Source organism: Nymphalis io, chromosome 1, assembly GCF_905147045.1.
Source record: "Nymphalis io chromosome 1, ilAglIoxx1.1, whole genome shotgun sequence".
In the NCBI taxonomy this organism is placed as follows: Eukaryota; Metazoa; Arthropoda; class Insecta; order Lepidoptera; family Nymphalidae; genus Nymphalis; species Nymphalis io.
In genome coordinates this window covers 5,560,987-5,584,355 of record NC_065888.1, presented here as the reverse complement: position 1 = coordinate 5,584,355, position 23,369 = coordinate 5,560,987, and the positions used below count along the sequence as shown (strand labels likewise).

The 23,369-nt window shown below is 32.7% G+C and overlaps 2 protein-coding genes across 13 annotated transcripts in view; one reads left to right on the top strand and one right to left on the bottom strand.

Moving 5' to 3' along the window:
• Positions 1-8,418, bottom strand: part of LOC126768734 (guanine nucleotide exchange factor DBS-like) — a 76,355-nt gene extending 67,937 nt beyond the window's left edge. For 3 of the 4 annotated variants that reach the window (XR_007669255.1, XR_007669253.1, XM_050487013.1), the window contains exon 1: positions 8,008-8,418. Coding sequence is in view for 1 of the 4 variants with exons in the window: in XM_050487013.1 (XP_050342970.1) it covers positions 8,008-8,179 (172 nt within the window). In the remaining 3 variants the exon portion in view is untranslated. Of the gene's footprint in view, positions 1-5,028; positions 5,233-8,007 lie in introns of those variants that run through there. The other variant, XM_050487051.1, reaches the window with a different exon arrangement.
• Positions 8,419-8,736: 318 nt separating this feature from the next.
• LOC126768650 (uncharacterized) lies at positions 8,737-23,104 on the top strand. 9 transcript variants are annotated; one of them, XM_050486933.1, is made up of 10 exons: positions 8,746-8,873; positions 13,325-13,460; positions 14,641-14,815; positions 17,056-17,218; positions 17,375-17,501; positions 17,601-17,772; positions 18,985-20,100; positions 20,342-20,801; positions 21,435-21,477; positions 22,280-22,528. In XM_050486933.1, the coding sequence occupies exons 1-9, from the start codon at positions 8,867-8,869 to the stop codon at positions 21,467-21,469; spliced, it is 2,391 nt and encodes a 796-aa protein (XP_050342890.1). In that variant the 5' UTR covers positions 8,746-8,866; the 3' UTR covers positions 21,470-21,477; positions 22,280-22,528. The 9 variants fall into 9 exon arrangements, with proteins under 9 accessions (XP_050342837.1, XP_050342890.1, XP_050342863.1 ...); XM_050486906.1 differs by having other exon boundaries at positions 20,342-21,170; XM_050486924.1 differs by having other exon boundaries at positions 22,186-22,520.
• The last annotated feature ends 265 nt before the right edge of the window (positions 23,105-23,369 follow it).

The following is a 23,369-nucleotide window of genomic DNA, read 5'->3' as shown; positions in this document are numbered from 1 at the left end:
ACAGACCATTCAATTTTATTGTAAGATATCACTTTGATTTTAATAAATGTTATTATTTGATTTTAATTATGTTATGGCGTGTTTTAATGTAAAAATGTGTTTTTTCTCAAATATAATATATATTTTTTTAAAGATCAAAAATATTAAATTATTTATTAACCTCTCTCGGCCATTGCACTATAAAATACACGGTAAGCATACGTTCTAGGCACAATTCTGTACTGTCTATAGTAATTATATCGATTACACACTTATGTATCTAAAAAAATTATATTTATTTTAACTTAAAATACAGTGAGATTTTCATATTTTAAATTCATGATAATAAAATATTTTAATAATGTATATAATATGAAAATAACTATTGAAATGCCCAATTTGTTTATGTCATAAGAATTCTTACGAATTCTTAAAATATTGAGACTGCACAATCATCCTGCATTTAGTAGTCATAGAATTGCTATTTCTAGCGTGGTATATTGTATATTAAGTCTTAAAGGTAAATTGATTACAATCCATTTACTTTTCAAATATTTAATGGACTAAAAATATAAAGATAAAGAGAATTTCTGCTTTTATACCACGGGTATACCCGTACCCGAGAGCTGGCTTCTCCTTAAGACTTCAGACTAACATGTGAGGTACAATACAAAGTTACACACTTGATTTAATACAAGTAAAATAAGAAAATTATCGGACAGGAATGACGCGATTCCAATAGTAGTAGCCTTTGTTTTTTTTTCATTAAAATCAAACGATATTGGTGTACAAATAGTTCGAATGTTTAAATTATTTGGCTTTTTTTTGACTAGCTGTTTGTGCAAGAGATATAAGTGCACAATTATATGCGAAAACACAGATGCGCTGTTTCCTCACTCTCATAACCCAAAGAGCAATTCGAGGTGAAATCGGTTGGTCTTCTAAGCTAGCCATTAGATCAAAGGCACTAAACAATTGAATAGTAAAGGAAGTATTATTTGACATATGTATGATTTTCTTATTTTAATAGTATTAAATCACACATACCAATTTTTCTAGTCTCATACGCGTTAGTCAAAGTCGCTGCCATCGCTCTGTGTTTAGCAGGTTATTATAAGACTCACGAGGCTAAGCTATGAAATACTGCCAATGGCTCAAATGCTATATATAATAAATATAATGATTTAGACATATTCAATAATGACCCATGAATAATCACACAAAAAGTAGAATAATTATTGCGTTCTGGTCCTTCCTCATTACAACTAGTCATCATTTTAACTTTAACAAACAACACAATTCATTACACACATATATATTTCAAATAAACATTTGTTTTTATTTAGGTAGAGCAGTCTTATATATTTAACTCACCTTATTATCAGAATGTATAAAACTTAAAATGATGGTTAAGATACAACGCAAAGTGTTAAATCTTCTCTCATAAATGTCTTTTCAATTGAATAAGCAGTGTTTCTTAAGTAAAAAAGATCATGATTTGACTTTAAAATGATGACTGAAAAAAACTGTCCAAAAACAAAAACTTTTCTTTATTTGACTGTTATGTCCAATAGTCTATACACTAAAGAACAAGTTCTTTGAGTGTAATTCTTAAACAGTGAACAAAAAAAATTGTTTTAGGTTTTGTAAAATATATCTCACATTTGAAACAAACAACTGGATTAAACAAAAATATATTTTACGAAAATCTATGTCATTTAGATTTCAGTAGTAGTAAGGTTTTTACGTAATATCTAGGTTTTCACTCTATCATCTTAGCCTAAAGCTGCAAACGCTAAAACTGCAGTGTATAAGAATCTATTTATTTCACTTATACCCTTCACTACACCATCCCTTGAATACTAGCTCATGTATGACATTTTCAACTTGATATGTATTAAAAGTACAAAATATAGACATGATTTCATTGAATGCCATGAAAACTTTCGAGAACACTATAATACTCACTACTCTTATACTTGAAACAATCAAACACCAATCATATCAAGGAATTTCAAGTCCATGTCATAATATGAAGGCACTGCTTTTTTAAAATTAAAATACATGTAATTTTGTGATGAGCAATTAATTAGATACAAAAAAAGTAAAATGTATAAAATAATACATGAATACAGTTTTATTAACCTAGATTTCTACAACGCAATCGGAGAGCACACATTCTTATGTATAATAAAGATGAATAGGCAGATTTCTCAGTAGTTTCAATATATGTGAAAGAATTTTAAGGTATTAAGGTCCTACAAATATACATTATAATTAAAATATCCAATATTTAAAATAATAACATAAAAATAATTTTAACTGCCCATTCTTCTACATTATCATAAAAATAAACTACATAGCTAATGCTAATAATATTGTGTAAATATGATTAATTTTATGCTTATTAATTGTTAAATCAGTTTATAAACCAATACTGAAAAGGTGTTACCTAAGTATCTTTGCTAACTTATTGCCAAAGTTACAAATGGCTTTATATAATTAACATAGTGGATCATAGTTTTAGTGGGAACTATGTAAACAGTTCAGTCATAACGAGATCTCATGTTACGTAAACATGTTTATACCCACTCTCTGTTCCTCACATTTTGAGGTTACATTGACAGAGGATAGTATGTCTTCTTGTCAATGTCTGTACCAAGCTCCTTGGACTCTTGTTTGGAAGTGTGAGACGGGAGTAACAATGTATGCCTGTTGTGGTTGTTGCACTACTGCAAGAGGGATTACTTGCTGTGCCATTTCAACTGGCTGCCCACTATCTTCTGATACACCAAGCGGTTGCACACAATGTTGCTGTGATACTTGTTGTACACCACCAACCTGTTGTGTCAGCACTTGTTGGTGTTGACTCACTTGAGGGACCAGCATTTGCTGCTGCATTTGTTGTTGCTGTTGTGGCTGTTGTTGATGTATAACAACATGAGGTCCTTGGTTCTGCATCTGTTGATGTTGTTGCACTTGCACTTGTTGAACTTGTTGTTGCTGTTGCTGCTGCTGCTGTTGCTGTTGCTGTTGAACCTGTTGCTGCTGCTGTTGTTGTTGAGCTTGTTGTTGTGCCTGGTGTTCTCTTTCATGCTCTTCCTTTTTCTTTTGCTCCATAGCTGCCTTTTTAGCTTCTGCCTTCTCCTTTTCTTGTTGTATTCTTATAGGGTCCTTGTTTTTGTCATATGACATACACTTACCACTACGGAATGGAACCATGTCTTTGGGAATTTCCTGTTTTTTGGTCGCAAATTTAACATGAGGAAATTGATCTTTCATAAAAGCTCTAAATGTTGAGTAACCCATTAGTTTTACGCCTGGTTCTAATATTTCTCCATATTCTTTATATGCTTCAAACAAATGCTTCCTAGAATCGCCTTGGATAATAACAGTCTTACTAGCTTTTTTACCTTCTCCTGAAGGTTGTACATCTTTAGGAGAGCTTGCATGCTGCTTAAGATATTCCTTTAAGAAGTTTGTTGCATGTTTGTATATATCAAGTGTGAATGTGTTATATGGTTTCTTACCAACATTGCCATGTATCCTTGGGGCCACTCCATGTGTCATAACATGCTGCCTGATTCGCTTGAGCTGATAATGGGTAACATTCTCAAGATACAAAAAAGCTTCTAGGCAAACCTTCCTTCCTTGATACACATAGCAAGCTCTCAATCTCCTCCTGACCTTGTGTCGTGATGTTTCAGCTGGATTCGCCAAACTAGCCATGGTAATACCCATCAAGTACATGTCATGTTCACTTTTCGTCAATTCAGCTATATTTAACCGATGGCGATATACAGCCTCAGGATTCAGTCCTCGATAACAATTATCTTTGCAATCACAACCTCTTTTCAATCTTTCTTTAACCTGAAATGTAATGGAAATTATATTTTATTATTAATTAATGTTTAAAATTAAGGATTGATGTTCCTTAAATATATTTTTATTTTATTTATTCACTTTTAATAAACAATAATAATATCAGATTCCAATTAAAAGCATTTATCATTAGAAACACTTGCCATGTATATTGTTAATATTTTATTACATTTACTGTTATAATTATACTATAATAATTATTATGTATATTAAAGAGCTTAATATATGAAACCTTAAACGAAATTGAAATTCTTATTGTCACCTGTGTTGGATTATCTTCTAATTTATTATCAAGAACCTCTTCATCACTATCTGACTCGGCCATTTTTTTCTTCCTCTTTGTACCGGCTTTCTTTTCAACTTTGGGTTTTGTCTCAACGTCCATGTCACCTCCTTCCACATTTGTCTCAAATTCAATACTATATGATCCTGGTATCCCTTGCAAGTTACCATCCCCATTTTCCACCTGAATAGTGTGTCCTTGCCAAAGAACCTGAAAATTTATTTCGGAATCATATTAAACGGTTCTTGTTTAAAAACTGCATTTTTTCGAAATTATTTTAAATCACGGAATAATTACAAATTGAACACAAAATACCTGTTCCTGATGTCCATTATAATTGTGCTGTTGCATATTTTGGGTACCGCCAAGTTCAAATACAGAATGTTGGCCCATAACAGGGGTGTGCCATTGTGCACTCTCGCCGTATTCGCCGCCGCCGTTCTGGTCTGATGGTATAGACACAATTATAGCCTCTTTGCTATCTACACTTCGTCGTTCTACCGATAAAAGCGAATGCAGGACTTCGCTTGCTTCTTTCTCAGCAGGATTCACCACTTCCATTTTCTCAAAAGACATGATTCTGCCTCGACGCTACACTACAAGCGAACATTCACGTCAAATCACATGTACTTACTTACATACGTGTATGTACAATGGACATTGAGCGACACGACAAACCCGCCCCGATCGTTTTAAGAATCTACAACCCCACGATTCTCTCAAGAAAACCGCGATAACTTTTCAAATTCATGTAAATAAACATAACAAAAACCGTGCAATTATTAACCTTAATCGCGTTTTTTAAGTTTCATTATCGCATAGCGGATCGAACTCCCGTGGAATATTGGGCCATATAGTCATAGCAAAGAAAGAATCAAACTCACCTTTTTCGCGTTATTTGCGCAACTTAGACACTTTAAAGTATACTCCACTGATTACTCTTTTGGTATTGATTGTTTTACTTCACTTCATTTTGATATTATAGTCATAATTGAAGAGAAATGTACAAATATTTCACAAAATTCACGGAAGCAATATGGCGATACACTTTCCGTGAATAAAATCGGAGGACGCCGTAGAACATGTCGTTAGTACAGTGCGCGGCCACGGCACGTCGCTGTCTTTCATGTTTCCGTATCGACGCTTTTTGACTTAACGGCGCGCCAAATTCAAAATATATTTTAGGATTTAAATCATGTTTAAATAATAATATAAAATTTTCTACAAATAAAAAAATGTAACAAAAGTTTCTCATTAAAGTAATTTTACACAATATTTTAAATATTGGATTTTTGCTACTAAAGTTTTTTAAATAATTGACATTAAATTATTTTAAGTTTCAGCACAAAACAGAATCGTATGTTCTTTATAACGTATAAATTAAAGACATGGGTGAGTGTGTTGGTTTAATTACAACTTTAAAATAAAACGTGGTCATAACGATTCACTTATGAGGATTCACACAGGAAGGTGTCTTGTACATCTGGATGATATAATGTACATAATATCTGATTATCTTACCATTTATTCGCATTTTTATGAATGCGATGCTAAAATAAAAATTAACATTAAAAGAAAATAATATTGAAACATCCAAATTCTAGTTATGTATACAATGCAGATGCATTTTTTTTTGTATACAATATCAACTATCAAGCTACTGGGAAGGGTCCGCACTGGCGTGGAACAAAATGAAACATTCAACTCCCATCCGTTCGTTTGGCATTAATATTTTTCATACACGTTATGCTATGTAATAACCAGGGGGATTCGCTACGTTTCCTGGTAGTCTGCTTCGACGTCCATCAATCAATACCTCTTCAATACCTAATGTACACGATTAGTAGATGTAAAACAGGTATGGTGCATTTTATTTAAAAATAAATGATCAAACACATTATAACGTGTGATTTTCCATTGAGATTTGTCACAAAAGGAGCCACAGAAACGATTATCCGAAACGAGTCTAAAAACGAGTCTAGGTAAACAGTAGAAGGTATAAAGAGGAGAGCTTTTGAGAATTTACCTCTTATGATCCATGATTGACATTACAATTCTAATAATCACTTTTTAATCGATCTATTTTTTTTTAAAATGCAGTGAGAATTTGAGCTTAATGCATTTCTGATTACGTGCTTGCTTAGCAATTTAAAAATAATTTTAATCAAGAGATAAGCATTGTTAAAATAAAAGAAAAGCCTTTTTTTAACTATTCGAAAAAAAAAATATCAGGTGCAAAATTTTATTTATAAATTGCTCGAATGAACATAATTACTTATGTGTTAGGTAAGTAAATGAAGTACTTACCAAAGATATTATATATCCGATGTAATAAGAAGTAAAAAATACACTATTATCAGAGAAAGTGTTTATTTGGATTACGTCGAATGCGCGTAAAAAATATTCATATGATCTTGATGATCAATTTAGCAGTTACAAATGTATATGTGTTTATATTATATTTTGTCATTATTTTCAATTTTATAATACATTAATTTGTAAAAAGTTAATAATCCGACGGAACCGAATACGGAAAACCTCGTATTTTTAAAATGCGCAAAAACTACAGCTACCTTAAAAGTATGTAAGCTTTTGTTTTAGAAATGACGCTACACACACACACAAAAACATCGCAAGGTGAGATCGTAATATAGGATGCATAGGCAAGAATGTATCTATTAAGAAAGAAATGTACGTGCGTCTCTTTTTAACAATACTTTATTAGTTTTTTTCTATCTTTCGTATTATTAGATGAAAGGGTTAAAATTTGTTTTTGGAAATAAATCATTAACGACAACAGTAACAATTATTTTATTTTCATTTGTGGTTATGATTCTATAAAGAACGTAATAAAAAACAGCATTAGCGGAGAAACACCTTTCTATGTGCATTTCAACGATGTATCAAACATTTCTATTTTCACGATGAGTAATAATTATGAACAAATTTAATACACATACTGTCATACCAGTCTTTTGTTTTGATGATAAAAACAATAATAAATATAAGTTGTCTGTTTCGATTGTTGTATGTGATAAATAATTTTAAGAAATAAATTATTATTTATTATAACTTGCACTGAGAGAGTTACAAAAGTTATGATTTTATTAAAAACAAATTAGTTCAGCCGTTAATAATAATAAACCCTTATTGGTATTTCGAGTCCAGATTAATCCAAATATCATGAGCTTTAAATAATTATAAAATTATAGTTTTTGAAGTAAACATTTTTTTAGTGTGATAAGAGTAAAATTTCAATGTCGAATTTAAGTACACCATAAAAAATAATAAATAACTTTTTAATATGTATAGGATTCAGATGCAAAAAAACTATCGCGTTATGAATTGGACGATTTTTTTTTTAAATCTTAATTATTTTTTTGCGTAATATGCAAAAAAAGAGTCTCAAAGCGACCTCAGAAACATAAAAAGTGAAGTTTATAAAAAATACACATTATTAGGATGTCAAAAGGAAATCATAATATTAGTCATTTGAAAAATATATTATGGAATTAATGAATTGTTTGAATAATATAAATGTTAATTTTAATGTAAAAATAAAATTATTATGCGTGTTAAAACGATTTTGTGGTGTCTTTCAAAGTTTTTTTTTTACCTAATAAATAAAAGTATCAATAATGTTTGAGCATGTTTGATCATTGACATTTGACAAATAGTGTGATCGAATATTTTAACGACATCTAATGTGACAATATTTAAAATAAATAATATATAAATGTTAACAAAATGTAATTGCTTTATAATATTACTTAGAAATTATGATTTACTGATGTAAGTACAATTATAAAATTTTAATAAGTTAGTTTGTTCTTTTATATAATAAGTCTAGAATTTGTACTTACCACCAGAAGAAGAATCTAGAGTAAAACAGCTGCTTCGTGATTTAACGATTGCTCCTGGACATGGACCGTCGGGCCACTCCATACGTTCTTCCATCGCTTTCGAAGCACTTCTCTTGAACTGTTCTAAGAAGCTGTCTATTTGCGTCTCTATACTCGTAGGAGAATTGGCCATCGTTACCACCGAAACACCGAAAACAAACACAACACCGTATTCCGACTACGACATTTTACAAATAAACTCTAAATATTTTGTTCACATAAGGATTTTGTGTCGCAGAATCATGTAAAAATATACAAATAGAGCAGTTACTCATCATTATTAAGCCCTTGTCGTACGAACGCGAATCAATATATTTTTTTCTTAAGAAATGACACCCCGCAGGCATCAAAGAAACTATTGGGCAGCGAACATATTTTACTACGGATACCGTTATGCTATATACAGCATCGAAAATAAAGCGACACCCACCGACATCTATCGATCGCTGTAAACAGTAGTTATACTGGAGTTGCCACTAGCGAGCTTGAATAATATATATGCTAAATGGCTGTACATTTTTAACAATTTGTTTATTAGCACATTGCTTTATAAATTGCTTATTGATTGTATATAAATAAATAATAATTGCTTAACTTTTGCTATTTATTTATTGATTTAAAATCTACACTAACGACAAGTTACATATATGTGTGTAAATGATGACGTAAGATGTATTAGTGTGCGTGGATGCCGGCGCCGTGAGGGGGTCGCGGTCGTTCGGTCGCGCACGTTGTATGCATTTGCCAGTGCTGCGCGAAGAGCGTATGTAGTTTGTGGTATTTTTAAGGTGACTAGAACTGTCACGCAGCCGGCCTCAAAATGTCAAGTGAGTCCTGTAGTGTAGTTTTAAAAATATTTTGATTTCAGGTTTTGAGAAAAAATATTAACTGCGACTATTCAATATTCCGTAACTTTAATTGTCATTAAAAAAATAAAGATAATCGTAGTAAAGAAAGGGTAGTTAGATTTTTTTATTTTATCATAAAAAAAAATATTTGACTTTTTTTACATCGTACTAAAATTGACGTGTCTTTAAAAGTTACGTAAAAAATACTTTAACATACTTAAACTTAGACTATCTTAGTAATTTCTAAAACTGTTTTTCTTATATAACAATTGCCCTACATAATATATGTAAATAAATTGGAAGATAATAAAAATTGTTTAGAATTAGATAATGGGGTACGGTGAGTTTCATATTCATAGTTTAATAGAAATATGAATCCCCTAATTGAATCAATTTATCAGTCAGTTTATAAATTATGAGGTTAAGATTATCCATAAAATCCCATTATGATTAATGTGACTTCTTTTAGGCATATTCATTTTATATCTGTAATCTGTATTTCAAATTACTTTCACATCAATCAGCTACTTGATTACTTATTTGAATGGATCAACAAAAATGGTTATGAATTGATTGTTTTATGAGTATAAATGTTTAATACGCGCGTTAACACAACACATTTGTTATCAGATAATTTTTTCTGATCCTAAACTACTCATGGTATCGTACGAGGCTATGTCATAAAAGTAGTAATAAATGTAATCACTGATTCGTTATCAGCGGCTAACTGCAATGATCTTGACCGTGAGTTAATATATGAGTTTATATATACGCTTCTAGCGTATCCAGAGAACGGTCAAGATAGTTCGATTAGCAACAGTAAAAATGTTTATTATAAGATATTCTGTAGAACGAGTAGGTACATGCTAAGATAATAATTATTTAATTTTTTATGGTATTTTTAAGGTTGTTTAATGACACGTCCCAGAAACTTTTACTTGACCGTATTACGACTGATACGAATAAAGACTTTATATTCTAGAGTACAGTAAAAAATATTAAAATGATGTTTTAATTTCGATATGTTATCTATGCATAAGAAATATGCTGCAAATCTTCTGTTTATATACATATTTACGCTTGAAGTTATTTACACTTATGTAAGAATATGCTTACATTATCGTATGATGTGAATGAAAATTATAAATTAAGTTGACGTTAATGATTATTAATTAAAAACGACTAAGGATTCATCGTAATAAGTTTGTTATAAATCTATGAAGAGGATTTCGATTATAATTCTTTTATAAATAGTTGTGGTCTGAATTATTATTAATACGACTGTCAAAATAGATTTTTAATATCTTCAGCGGTTTAAATTTTCCGTCTGTTAGTGCACGCATCATTAATGCGAATATTACTGAGTGAATTTTATTAAGGTTGGTATAGGAATAACTTTTGTCCTTGGTCAAAATAAAAACGAAAAACATGTCACTGGAGTCAAACAACTATAAAAAAATCAGAAACATAACTCTATAATGATTTATTACAAAACAGTGATAGGAATTCAAAGTTATTTGCTGATAGAATCCTTATAATATCTTAAGCTCGAAGTCACTTATAATCCGTAATCTATTTGTGATACTTGAATTATTTTAATTAAATATATAGCATATTTAGTAGGTATATTTGTCCCGAGATAATAACCATGCTAAACCCTGTTTTCTATCTAGTATCAACTTGCTCTACTTTCTCTGAAGAACTTCAAACACCTATTACTATATTTCTCCGTTCCATACTGAAACTAACATTAATTAGCACGACAAACGTCGCTTTATTTGAAATCGCGTGTACACAAATAATCGAAATGTTAACTTAGAAAGTTTAATTCCCGATAATCTTTCTACATGAATGGAATTGCATGTTGGTTTTTTTTGCCTATGTCGTGTCGACATTTGAACGGTGAATGCATGATTAATGCATTACTTTATTTTGTTAGGCGGTTGAGTGCTCTCATGGTACTATCCCGCCAGACCGGGTGCACCTAAATAGAAACCGCAGGGACATTGCTCCCGACTTCCAGCCGCGTCTGATCCTGCGCCCGCGCCACCGTTAATGTCTCGTGTGCCTTATTGGGCTTCCATGTTGCCGGCATTCCTTGTTTCTATTTACATCTTACCCGAAAATATATTTTAATAATATCATTCATTTTTTAATAGATGAATATATTTAGTAAACCTTCAAATAATATATTATAATTAAGGATATGGAAGTAAAATAAAATGACGATTTTCCATTATTTGTGATAATGAAATCGATACAAAACTTCTCACGATAAAATATATACTAACTAACAAGCGAAGATATTATAATGGTATTAATTTTATTTTCTAACTATATTTGTGATGACTTGAAATTGATAATTATTCAATTTTTAAAATCAGCTAGCAAACATATAAATTTTATACAAAATAATGTTACACTATATTTTATTCAATTGAAAAATCCATTAAAATGAATTCTAATGTTTAAGTATTCTGTCTCAGACATTCAACCTTTACGTGCTCGTCACGTTTACTTCTGGTATATTTAAGATAATTTCCAAGGAGAAGAAATATACTTATTTAATTACTAAATGACTAATTTTATAAAGCAACAAATCTAAGACAGCTTGTCAATTAAGCAATTAACACTTGGACAGTAATTTACGTATAAATATAGCTTGATTCCATTATTATAATATATTATTCTATAAGCTGACATGGCGATAAAGGAAAACATCGTACAGAAACATGCTTGTATATGTACTATAAAATTTACCACATACATATCAACCCACACAAAAGCGGCTTGATGGAATAACTTTCGCCTTAATCGAAGAGAAAGAAGGCAGCTATCGGAAACTTAGGAACAGTTACTACTCCCTTAAAATTTGAACTATAATCATAACATGTACATAATAAATGTTAAAATATCGATTCGGTTTGTGCTAGTACCAGTTCAACCTTTCGTCAGAATATGTAATATGCAATATATAAAATGAAACTGTTAAAAGAAATAAAAATTACGAATAATTTTAACGATAAAATAAATTTCAAATACATATGAGAAAAAAATTAAGATTAATAATTTTAAATTGAGAACATCTAAATCCGTACTGCCGGGATAAGATTTGAGGATTGTATGAATTGTCAACGTCACCACAACGCAGAAAGAAAAGAGTGATTGTTAGTTTAATTGTGGAATGCATAGTCGAATAGTCCCGGCACCAAATATCTGACGCTATCGAGTAGTTTTATTTTCAATTTTATTTGTGTCGCGCTATTTTAGACTAGAACACGAGAAGAACGTGCGGCACTTATCTATTACATGGAGGCGCTATGTAATGGCCCACGCGGGATAAATGCTTTGAGCTATTCCTACGAATTTATCATTGCGTACCTACTTATTTACATTGTTTTAAATATAGTTCCGTGATAACACCAGCGTATGGAATCATTGTAAAATTACGTAGGAACTAGCTATATATTTTTTTTTTCACTTTATCGTGTTCTTATTATTAACAATATATTAATATATGTTTACATCTTTATACTAATGTGTCGAACGGAATACTAAAATAAATATCGGTCTTACAATTCACAATTATATGCATCTATTTATGAGATTATGATGAGTACATTTATTTATAAAATGTGTTAGGATATAGAGTAGATAGTAAATAGTCTTCATTGTTTCCTGGGAACATATGAGTCGTTAAGACTATTTATTCTGATAGATATAAAATCGATAGTTTTATATGTACCGTAACAGCCTGTGAATGTCCCACTGCTGGGCTAAAGGCCTCCTCTCCTCTTTTTGAGGAAAAGGTTTGGAGCTTATTCCACCACGCTGCTCCAATGCGGGTTTTATATGTGAATAGAGCTTATATAGTTAGTTGTAGGCTATAAGCATAATGCGGGCATAGGATGAGGGACTGATATATTATAAAAAACAAACAAAACTAAAATCATAGTGTCGGTGCAGTTTATTTTGTACTTGTATCTATTAACATTATTACAGCAGCATGTCCCGCATGACTCGATTCCGTCATCATTAGTACAAAGATAGTAGGTAAATCCATAGGGAACGCCAAGATATATTGTGTTACACACGTGCCAATATATTTAGTATCATGTAGAGCTACCTACGCGGCGTCATCGAACGTACTGCGCACTTCCTGAATCTTGCCACAAGACTACATCTACTGAGACAAGTGATGTGATTTGCGTAGTATACAATAATTTCTAGATATTTTGATATTTTACGTCTTTGGCAATGATAATGTATCCTTGATATAAGGGAAGTTAGGTACTTATAAAATAATTTTACAATATTACCTTTGTAAAGGAAATGTTTAATGCAAAAAACATAAATTGTTTACTTTATAGGTATAATGAGATTCTTATATTTCTTCTGCACAACCTTATTAATGCAATATTTCATTATAGATCAAGCATGGGTAACGCTAGCCACAAACGATTCCTACAGTCTTGGAGCGCTGGTGCTGGCGCATTCATTGCGTGGAGTCGGTTCGGCATATCCAGCGGTGGTGCTTATTACACCTTCCGTTACTGAGTCTATGAGGTAAACACCGAGAAAGCAATATTACATGTATTATTTAATAAATATACTGAACAAATCTATTAAATATTTAGAATATTATTCATCTGATAAAACATCGGCTGCTTATTTCATTATGAAAAACTTTGTCAAATATTTAATCTTTAAGGTCCTAATAATATTTAATTAACTAAACGAAATAGAAATGTTTTAATTTTGTAAATCGATATTTATATAATTTACAGCAAAAGAAATATACATACACATAATTCAATGAATACACTATTTCAGTATATTCGTACAGGAAAAGTATCATATAATTTCCAAAACATCGTGTCGTATGTCCTCTACTATAAAAATGTTTTTTTTTTCTGTCGGAACATACTCATTTCAGGACAAATGAAGTACGATTTCTATCGTATTTGATTGCTTTTTAATAATAAACCGGCCAGTTGTAAATGCCAGTAAAATCTATAGATAAATGTACTTTGGCCCGTGTTTCTGTTGACTCTAATAAAACAGATAGTGTATTTTGGTCACAACACACGCCTTCTGGTTTTGACTTCTGACGCCATGTTGTTCCATGACGTTACTGGACAAGTGTCCGAGTTTAATTTAGCACAAAAATTACGCAATAATTTTGCGTTAACGTGATATTTAATTTTGATTTTTACTTTAACTTCCTACATTAAATTGTAATTTTTATTACCGTGTCGAATCATAAAACTAAACTGTTTTAATACCGCCGATGATTTACTTTGAAAGATAAATTCAAACAAATTAAATAACATAGAAAATAAATATAAAAAACTCTAATAAAATACGCCACTATATTTAGACAATTAGAATCTTTACGATTACTGATTTTTTAATCGAAAATTACAACCTACTAGTAACTTTATTTGGTTTTATTAAATTCTCTATCGGGGGTTATGTGGATCACATTGATTGTGGTAGTTTCTGATCCAGGAGAAAAATGACAAGCTGTCGTGGTATTTTACACGTTTGAGGCATATAGGTTTGAGGTACATAAATTGCTGGATTAGGTCTATCTAAATACAAAGAAGTTTGTATTATTTACCAATGAGAGAGAGATGACAGATGCAATTATTAGATATTTAATTGAATGCTGATACAGATCTTCATCCGAAACGCCTGAATTTATCACAGCGATGTACTATAATTATGACGATTTTTACCTTAGAGAGAGACTTCGCGCAGTATTTGCTGAGGTGGTAGTAGTTGATGTGTTGGATTCCCGTGACGCCGCCCACCTCGCACTGCTGCAGCGGCCAGAACTAGGCATTACCTTTACAAAGATCCATTGCTGGAATCTCACGCAATACGAGAAAGGCGTCTTCCTTGATGCTGATACTCTGGTAAGTACTGATATAGGATATAGATCTAGAGAAACATGTGTTTTTAACAATTTTATGATTGTATAAAATGACTACAACTGATTTGTCGTTTTTGCTTAAAAACGAAAAAAAACTCAGGAGTTTAGGAAATCCACCTCTAAGCGTTGTTTAAGGAATGAGAGTTTGTACGTCAATCCCTTATTATGTGATATATCCACGAAATATTATATTTAAAGAAATATATGTAATTTATCATAATAATACATTCAATACTAGTTGATGATTCTGTGTCGTTATCCAAATTCTATGCAAGCCATTCTAATATCAACAATTAAAGTTAATTTCCAAGTTAAGGTCAATAATTTATTTATTATTACTGCATAGAAATATATTATGGTATTTTTTTTTCTTATGGAACCTCATTAAAAATTTATGAAGACTTAAAACGGCGATTTTAACATAATTTAAATTAAAAATAAAAGGCGTTTTCCAACGAGGTTGTTTGTGTCAAGTATCAATTATTCTTTCCGATGTGGCTGATATGTTTGCATGTCTTCCTACTAAAAGAAAGCTAAACTTATGACAAAAAAAGAGCAGGAATACTGCTACGATTTATGACTAAACTTTTTCAAAACGTACTCGACTCCTTGTAGCATAATATGAATTCAAGGCTATATCTATATGGCACACTTGTCTAATTTCCGTCTAGATTGGTCGACGTGGACCAAAAAATGAAAAATCTATTTAAGATTGTTCTAGGAGTTTTGAATATGATTCATACTATAAAGTAACACGATTTTGTACGACTTACTATTGATTAATAGTAATTAAGCAAATGCATTGGCTAAAATTACGGTGTAAATGACGAATCAAAGTTTAATGAAAAATAAATATAATTTATAATATTAGAACGATTTCTTATATTCACTCAAACGCCAGAAGTTTTCATAAAATTAACTAATAAAATGTAAAGACGTGCTTTTGTAACCTCTGTTACTGCGTGGCGGTAGAATAAATGATGGGTATTTAATAACCATACTTCCCTGTATAAATTTCTATCACCAGTAATAAAATCTATTACTAATAGTTATTGTTTATGTGATAAGAAAGTCAATGTTACCGGATGCGGTCGTTAGCGCTGTAACGCGAGATGATGAGACGCACAACCATGGCCCAAATATTTGTTCTCGGTGATTTTGGATAGGCTCCAAATCCATAATACACTTTCTTTCGAATAACGCGATAAGATGAAAGCGAAATGTTGACGAATTATCGGCTAAGCAGAAATATCACGTTTATGATTTGTAGTTCATTATGAATGCTGAGTATTCAATTAATTAGACAATAAATATAACTGACCAATGTTATTATCGAGCAGATTTGTTATTATTCTGAGATTCATTATAAAAATTGCGAGTTTGTTTAACAATTAACCGGCTGGACGTATTTTGCTTTTATCATATGACTCAAATAATATTAAAAGAATATAATAAAAACAAAAGCTGGATAGTGATAATTATATAATTATATAGTGAATGAAATATTCTATACGATTCCGATACAAATAAAAACTTTAAATGGAATTTTGCGAGGTACGGAGTTTTTTATCACAGGTCAAATGAAGCCCCGATAAAACTATTTGATAACTCATTGTTTAATCACGTGTTTTATGTCGTGTACTGCACATGAAAGTGGTAAGACTATTTAATTTCTATGGATGCTTTTAATTCTATAATAATTGACGAGCATTATCCATATTAATATTATAAATGCAATAGGTTTCGCATTGCAGATTTTGGGGAGCCGAGCCGATATGAATTAGGTATTATAGCTATATAAACCCATAGCTTGCACAAAATGTCTTATTTATGGCTTAAGTAATTTAAGGAACAACAAAAACTTGCAATATTTAAGTTTAAACATTATCTACTAAATTTAATACCGTAGATTTTTTTATGAAATGATTTTTTAGTACAGTTTGGTGATCGTATCAATTTATATTGTATTATATTTGGTTATAATATAGATATTTAAATAATTATACACTACTTTTTTACATTAATAATTTTAATTACGGTGAAGTTATTTTAGTAACAAGGCATACAGTAATACCTTACTAAATTATAAAAGGCAATCAACATATTCTAATCAGAATTTAGTGAATTCTTAATAACGTTCAATGAAATGTTTTTCTAAGTTTATTCTAGCTATGTTTAGATCCGAGTAAATGACGTAAATTATATACTATTTTTTATTTCAAGGTCGTCCAAAATTGCGATGAACTGTTCGATCGTGAAGAGCTATCTGCTGCACCTGACGTCGGCTGGCCCGACTGCTTCAATTCTGGTGTTTTCGTATTCAAACCGTCCGCTGAAACTTTTAGCAACCTTATCACATTCGCGTCTGAACGTGGCAGCTTTGATGGTATGCTTACATTCCTCGTCGTTTGATGTCCGCTATTGCAACGTTAATATTCACGTTTTCTATCGTCAGCTTATAAATTGCAATTTTAAGACTGCTTGAACATTATATGTTAAAATGTTATTATAGTTTCAAAAATACTCGCATTTTTGTTCATAGGTGGTGACCAAGGTCTTCTCAATTCCTATTTCTCGGATTGGGCACACGGTGATATCAACAAACATCTACCATTCCTTTACAATGTCACATCCGCCGCATTCTACTCATATTTACCCGCCTTGAAACAGTAAGTGTAGTTCACCATATATAGTAATCAATATGTATAATTGCAATATAATGTAACGAAAAATAACGGATAATAACTCTATTTAATTGTTGATTCCAGCTTTGGCCAAAATTTAAAGATAATCCACTTTATTGGAGCGGCCAAGCCGTGGCTACAGCAGTTTAATTGGGAATCTCGATCCGTTCAAGCGCCAGAACATTTGAGTAATTTCTTGCAACTCTGGTGGGATATCTTCGTTGCTCAAGTTCATGCACAGCTAGATGTAAATATGGTAAGTTTTCTTTTACTTTAAATATTATCCTCTATTGTTTTGAATTAGTACTATGAATAGCAATGCTATTATACTGGAGGGACATACTGGGCTATTGATTGTTATTGCTTGAATTACTTTTTTTACTTTACATTTAGATGGTCAGTTCTTTAAAAATACGTTATTTTCTAAAATTCTAATTTTATGAATACATGATTGATTATGTTGCTAAAGATTTATTTTTGTGCTAAAACGGTATTGTAAAATGCACAATATAAAAACGAAGCTGTTATTCGATACTATTTCACTTAACTATATCACATTTGTGGAATGTTTTCGCATTGGTAAGTAATTAGATCCAATATCAATTACCACAATGGGATCAAATACAATACGGCTTCTTGGATTTCACGGTTCACGACCGCAAATACCTAGCAATACCCTTCATAAAGTCCAATAAGTCAATCCATTCTCATATAAGCGTCCGATCTTACCAGTACAACATGTGTTCTAAGCATACGCTACAGGATTCGAACATTGAAGAGGAGGTGAGATGAAAAAAAAATTCAACATATAGACAAGTGATTTCTTTCATGATTTTTTTTTAAAAAGTTTTTACTTTCAGTTTTAATTGTTATTTTCTATAAATATTATCTTTAGTTTATGTCTTCCAAAACTAATGCTTGTCTTTTGAGCTTGTGCACATTTGTAATGCAATTAGCAAGTTTTGTAAATGTTTTATGCTAGTATTATAAAAAATCATTTCTCCAAAATACTAACATTATTCTAACTTTTCAAATTATTTTCGTTGCTTTAAAAGAATCACATTTCGGGTTCGAGGAATTAATGGTGTTGGTATTTTGGTGAAGTTTCTCCAAAATACTAACATTATTCTAACTTTTCAAATTATTTTCGTTGCTTTAAAAGAATCACATTTCGGGTTCGAGGAATTAATGGTGTTGGTATTTTGGTGAAGTGGGCACCACTGAGCAAACATACAATAATTTATTATTTATAAATATAACGTAATAAAATACATAATATGATCTGGCTATTTCTTTATTTTAATATAAATTTTTGTGTGTTTCTCTTGTTATCCTGTTTTTTATTTTAGCAATGTCTCCTTAAATTAAGCCATGCACAACATTTTTAGAACTCTTAGTGTGTTAAGCTTTTTTCAAGTATTTCCTTGCATGCTGAACTACTAAGCTATTTTATCGCTTTAACCAATAGGATAACATAGAAGACGACTCATCGGTGGTACATCAACAAGAAATTGCCAAATTTAGAGAACCAGTTTTCCATAACATTTACTATGAGCCAATATTAGATCCAGATTCTGAATTTCCATGGCATCACCCGGATAATCAAAATCTCGATTCTGAAATAAATATACCAGAAATTGATATGAGTCAGTTCCACGATCCGTGGAATATTTACAGAGGACATATTCCGCCTAGCACAGAACAATCTACACCAACTGAACAAACAATAGATGATTATCAGGATATGAGAAAATATGCATGGGATTACATGCCACCACAACAGGAGTACCGTAAATCTGATAGTAGTTACAGCTGCGAACAAAAATCTCCGGATCATTACCACTTACACGAGCATAACGAAATAAGCAGTACGTACTCAAACAGCCACCACTCTGAACATAAACACCAATCACACTTTTCACCTTTTCATTCTGAATCTCATAATTTTCAGCAACATTCCGAACATTATTATAATAATAATTTAAGCGATAGTGCTCAGCTACACTTACAAGATACACAAATGACATTACACAACTCCGTCGAGCAGCAACAAACTAACCACCAAGAGCCGCATCATTTTCATGAACATCACTACACTTACATTGATCGGGCAGAAAATAATGAAAGCAATTTAAATGTACAGAATAATGAATCTCAAAATAATAATCACGTCTCGAATATACCTAATAGTGTTCACGATAACGAAGGATCCATAAAACATAAAAAGTGGAATAGGACCTTTCCTTCTCAGTATGAACAACAAAACAAAACGGAGCAAGTATATACCGTGATGATGGATCACGTCAGAATGCGATGTCAACATTCATCAGAAATAAAAGATAATGGATATGATTCCGATAGCGATAGTGATGTTTATGAGGAACCAATACCTCGGCACCCATACGATGGCTTTTACTTAAGGCACAGAATGACTATAGACTCACGCGGGCGTAAGGTCTGCATCCATGAAATACCATTTATTCCACGTTCGCCAACACCAGAGAGCTCAGAAGAATTTGAAGATGCTTTAGAAACAATCTCAGAGGGTAGTAACGATAAGTCAATAAATTACGAAGAAATTCAAGTAAGTAATGATTATGAAATGTATAATATATTGGTATGTATAATAAACGTATTATAATATTTTAGTAAAATCTTATTAATAGCTTGTGTCTATAATGCATGTAAAAAAGAAATAAAACAACTAAACTGCACGATGCTTATTAACAAAGCTACCTTTTTCTGTGATAACAAGTTACGCTTACAACGCCATACGAAATCTCGAAAATGAACCTCGACATAATTATATTTTTGTAATTTTTCAGACTGGTGTTGCGGCTAACCTGGCACGTGTCGTTCCCGGCGCACCGCTGCAACAAGAGGCCGTAGACGAACTAGCGAGGCGGCAAGGGTGGGAGGCTGGAAACATAGATTATATGGGAGCAGATTCATTTGATAATATATGGGCGAAAATATCACAAACTCTATCACTCAATCAACCAGCCTCTCAATCTGAGCAAGCAGCGGAATCGCAATCCGAACCTGCAGCACAACAAGTTGGAGAGACGGTAGCGGGTTCAGCAGTCGAGGCTGTTTCGGAAAAGCAAACAGTATTATCCGCACTAGAAAAGGAGGTTACAACTTCAACTGCGAAGATTGAGGCTGAAGTTCCTAAATCGACAGAATCTGAAATAATGGATTCTGTTCCTGCAGAAGTTTCAACGCTATCCAAGGAACCGGAACCAGCCGAAATTCCAGTTCCACCAAGCGAAGCTAAACCGTCAGGTAAAATAGAAGAATCAATTCCAGTTCCGGCTGAGGTGGCAGCAGAAGTTACTGAAATAGTGGATGTTGTTGTCCCTGTAGAATCCTCAAGTCCTATTGTTGTAACTGAACAGCCCGAGCAAACTGAAATACCAGTTACTGCCTTAGAAGCGTTAAAAATCGATGAACCTATCCCTGAAGCTCTTCTACCGGTAACAGTTGTAGAACAGCCGCCGGTACCAGAGCCAACTCCAGAAGTTCCCGCACCCATACCAGAGGCAGCTGAATTAAGACCCGAAACACCAGCACCTACCGAAGCTGGCTCTGACAGTCCACCATTAGCTAATACACCATCCAAGGAAGAAATCCCTAAGGCACCAATTGCCAAATGTAAGTAGACAAAAATTAATAGGTGCCGTTTTCGGCTTACCGAACGGCTTTGCATTCAGATCTCACCGAGTTCATTTTGCAATTTTCATATTCTTGTACTAATATTTTTTTATACTGTCATCTTTTACGGGTAATGTAACGAAACTGTAAATAAAATTCGTTAGATCCCGTAAAAGACATGTGTTTTTCTTTTGTGCCGTTTTGTGTTTTTTGGTTTTATTTTTACTGATTATACCTTTCAAAATTCGTTGTTATTTCACCCAGCTACCGAGGAGGCAGCGCAAGAGACGAGGCTTTGATAGAACAGGTAATAACAATATGAAACTTGGACCCAAAATATTTTATTCTATGCTAAACAATTTATGCTCAATTTTTTACTTTTGCTTCTCGTTTTACTTTTTTGTAGAAATCTGTATGATTTTTACAAATACGATTTTGAAACGGTTTATTTAATTATTAGATTTTGTGTCCAAGTGTAAGCCCCACGTCCATCGATCTGAAATCAGATGCGTATGTATTGGTTATGTTGATGCCTCATGAAGACCACCCATTTTGTATATAATACCTGTTAACGTTTACGACTGTTAAAACTTTTGCATATGTTATATAAGTGGTCTTCGTGAAATCAATTCGACTGATTTTCTCTGGGAATGAAACTTTTCTGTTTGGTTTAATTGCTTCTCATCATTATCGTTCATCCATTGCAAGGAACATTATTACATGCACTTTCATAAAACACAATATCATACTCGAGTGAAAACACTACCAATAATAATTTATTTACTTGTATATTACTTTATATTTTTAATAAAATTAAACAAACATTAATATCTAAGTAATTGTAGTATCGAAGACACCCTAAACTTCATTAAAAGCAGTCCGCTAGATGCAAAACGAATAATAATTGTCCTTGTAATGTACAGCTATACTTCGCTAAACTGACACAGTTCTAACTTTCCACTCGCATCGTTTTGAACTTAACCGTGTAGCTCTGTTTTCCCTAACTTTGTTCCAGGCGCTAACCGAGCTTGCTCTCTAATGTGACCGCCCTACTAACGCCACATCTAACCGAAAGAGAGTATAAAGGCGGGACTAAATTGGTTGTATAGCGGAGGAGCGTCGCAAGCCGGTGGGCAAGTTGCAGCTGCGGCCGCCCGTAGCGACGGACCCGCTGTCTACACCCGACAGCGAGCTGGAGGACGCCGCCACGCTCGCGCACGCCATCATCGCCGGCGAGCTGCGCACACCCACCGTCACCGCGCCCTCGCCGCCCGCACACTCACCCGCCACCCCCGCCGTCCCTGCCGAGCAACTCTCTCGCCTGTCCATCCAGGAGCCCGAGGTGCCCACCCCGCCCGTCGGCTCCGTCGCACTCTCGCAGATCGGCGTCAAGCCGAAGCCTTCCACTGCCGCTCAGATCGAGTCATCGGTCTCCGCAAAGACAGAGGTCGCTCCGAAACCAGCCGAGGCGTCCGACGCGCCCAAGAAGAAGATAGTCAAGAAGGTGCTCAAGAAGGACAAGGAGGGCGTGACGAATGCGGAAGCGCCGGTGCCGCCGCCACGCAAGAAGGAAAAGAAACCTAAAGAGAAATGAGTGCCCGCCCCTCGCTCCCGATAGTTCCTCTGTGCCATAATTGTAGCCTCACCTCAATGTTATTATTTAATTTCAATTTGCTTATTTTGTATACGTGTAATCTTTTTATATATGATTATGAATAATACTTAATAATACTCGCTACTACACGTCCGTTATTGAATTAAAATGATGTATCTACGGTTTATAATTTCTATTACATATTATGCCAATGTGTTATTTTAAAAAGTGATGTATTTGGTTTTTAAGATTTGATATATAATAATTACCAAAGCATGACACGTATTTATTAAAACAAAGTGTTATAAAAATATTTGTATTAAAGTATATTTTTAAACGATGTAAATTTCTTTTATTTTATATTATGATCCGGCTTTCTACCATTACTCACCGGTCAGTACTTCCAATAGTCTAAGATATTACGTATCAAATGTACCGTGTGCCAATTCTACTAACAAATTGTCACTTTATCGCAATTGAAACGAAGCGTGATCGTTGCCGTTTTTCCGTTTTCCTATTATTTTATTTTATTATCGACTATTGTTATAAGAGTTAAGAATTAGGTTTGGTTTTGATACAACGGTATATGGTTACATCATATCGGT

Excerpts from the sequence above, each read along its gene's own strand:
- LOC126768650 (XM_050486880.1), top strand. Across the intron at positions 13,461-14,640 it reads TCCGTTACTGAGTCTATGAG|AGAGAGACTTCGCGCAGTAT; the intron begins GTAAACACCGAG and ends TTTTTACCTTAG. Across the intron at positions 17,219-17,374 it reads TGAACGTGGCAGCTTTGATG|GTGGTGACCAAGGTCTTCTC; the intron begins GTATGCTTACAT and ends TTTTGTTCATAG.